Source organism: Triticum aestivum, chromosome 3A (assembly GCF_018294505.1).
Source record: "Triticum aestivum cultivar Chinese Spring chromosome 3A, IWGSC CS RefSeq v2.1, whole genome shotgun sequence".
Lineage (NCBI taxonomy): Eukaryota > Viridiplantae > Streptophyta > Magnoliopsida > Poales > Poaceae > Triticum > Triticum aestivum.
In genome coordinates this window covers 347,819,213-347,821,278 of record NC_057800.1, presented here as the reverse complement: position 1 = coordinate 347,821,278, position 2,066 = coordinate 347,819,213, and the positions used below count along the sequence as shown (strand labels likewise).

The 2,066-nt window shown below is 55.5% G+C and overlaps 1 protein-coding gene across 1 annotated transcript; it reads left to right on the top strand.

Moving 5' to 3' along the window:
* Nucleotides 1–500: 500 nt before the first annotated feature.
* Nucleotides 501–1,743, top strand: LOC123061275 (pentatricopeptide repeat-containing protein At4g38150). The gene has a single exon (XM_044484297.1). It carries the CDS (start codon nucleotides 501–503, stop codon nucleotides 1,491–1,493), a length of 993 nt encoding a protein of 330 aa, XP_044340232.1. The 3' UTR covers nucleotides 1,494–1,743.
* Nucleotides 1,744–2,066: the final 323 nt, after the last annotated feature.

The window sequence follows — 2,066 nt, the reverse complement described above, 5'->3', positions numbered from 1 at the left end:
GTGCGCGAGGAAGGCGAGGTGGGGAGGCGACGGCTGGAGCGGCGGCGGCAGCGCGATGAGGAAGCGGAGGGTGGAAAGCGGGTGAGAGTGGCCGGCGTGGAGCACGACGGCGGTGAGCTCGTCCTGGCCGAGGTAGGGGAGCAGGCCGGAGAGGTCGAGGATCTTGGTGGGTTCCGCGTCGGCCGTGAGGTGGGTGGTGATGAGGTCGACGACGGCGACGTGGGGATTCAGGGCGCGCGTGAGGAGGGAGGTCAGGGTGCTCGACGGAATGCGCGACACGGCCTTGGACATGATCCCCTTGCCCCTGCCCCTGGGCCTGGCCTTGGCTTGGACACTTGAAACCGAAACCCTCCGACTCCGAGTTCTTTGTATGACATGTTGGCCCGGGACGAAGCGTCCGTCCACAAGCCCACATTTCCGTCTTCTACGGTTGCCTCTTCCCTTCCCCTCAAGCCGCCGCCGCCGCCACCAGAGAAAAAGAGAAAGAGAGAGAGGGAGAGATGAGCCTGCAGATTCCGGCTAGGTCACGCAGCCTCCGCCGCCTCCTCCTGCTGGGTGGAGAATCTGGCATCCGGCGGTCGTACTCCACCGGTGACCGTCGCCGCCGGGTGATCCACGAGGCACGGGATGAGGAGGAGGACGAGGCCTTCCTCCGCACCCTCAACTTCGGGGCTGACCCAGAGAACAACCCCCTGCCCCCACCGCTGAGACGCGCAGGGGGAGCCCCTGACCCCTCCGCCACCGGCGCCTTCCCTGCTGACATCCTCCGACGCGCCGCCGGGAAGCAGCAGCGTCCGGAAAGGAGCGCTCAGAAAGCCATCGGGGAGTCGCTGATGGAGAAGCTTAAGCTGGGCGACGCCGCCTCCTCCACGGGAAGCAACATCGAGGCTCAGCAGCCTGACCACGAACCGGGGCCGCCACTGCAGACGGAGGACGTGGACGGCATCTTCCGGAAGATGAAAGAGACGGGGCTGATACCCAACGCCGTCGCCATGCTCGACGGCCTCTGCAAGAACGGATTGGTACCGGAGGCCATGAAGCTGTTTGGTCTGATGCGCGAGAAGGGCGCCATCCCAGAGGTGGTCATCTACACCGCTGTTGTCGAGGCCTTCTGCAAAGCAGCCAAGCTGGACGATGCCGTCAGGATCTTCAGGAAGATGCAGGGCAACGGGGTCATTCCAAATGCCTTCAGCTACTGGTTGATTATACAGGGTCTGTGCAAGGGCGACAGACTGGATGAGGCTGTTGCTTTCTGTGTGGAGATGTTCGAGGCTGGGCATTCCCCGAATGCTGCAACGTTTGTGGGTTTGGTTGATGCAGTATGCAAGATGAAGGGGGTAGAGGAGGGTGACAAGCTTGTGAGGAGCTTCCAGGATAGGAACTTTGCCATTGATGAGAAGTCCATCAGGGAACATTTGGACAAGAAAGGGCCATTCTCACCGATGGTTTGGGAAGCGATCTTTGGGAAGAAAAAAACAAGCCGCCCCTTTTGATCTAACTAGTATGTGCTCATCCTCTCAATAGTTGAAGCTCCTTCCGTGGTTAAATCAAAATGGCTAGCATGCTGTTTTTACATGATGTCCACCCACCAGTGATTTTGTATTTCTCTGTGTTTACATGCAATTCACCAACATTTAGTTGCTGCTTGGAACCAATAGCTCGGTGATATTTTTTTACTAACCATAAGCCAGTTGGTTGTTGTTTGGAGGTTTCTTGCATGGAGAACAACATTGCACCCATGAACACACACTTGCTGCTCAGAGATTGTTGTTAATTCAAGCTGTTGAGTTGTAGTATTTCATCACTATCAGTTTCCTACAAGATGAACAATCTTGAGAGAACTAATAGGTAATAGGGTGTTTCTGAATTCTAGGTATATAGTTAAATGCAAGTTGGCATCCTCTGACCTCTGGCATGTAGAAAGAGCTGCAAACTTATCATCACCTCTTGTTCACCCTCCAGCCAGATTATCCTTGCTCACCGGCAAGCTAATATGACTTACTCTCCACTGTTAAGTTCCACATCTAGTAATATTTTAAAACTTAGATTGATTTTTCTATCCATAT

Coding starts and splice junctions, on each gene's coding strand:
- LOC123061275 (XM_044484297.1), top strand. CDS start 501: ATGAGCCTGCAGATTCCGGCTAGGTCACGCAGCCTCCGCCGCCTCCTC.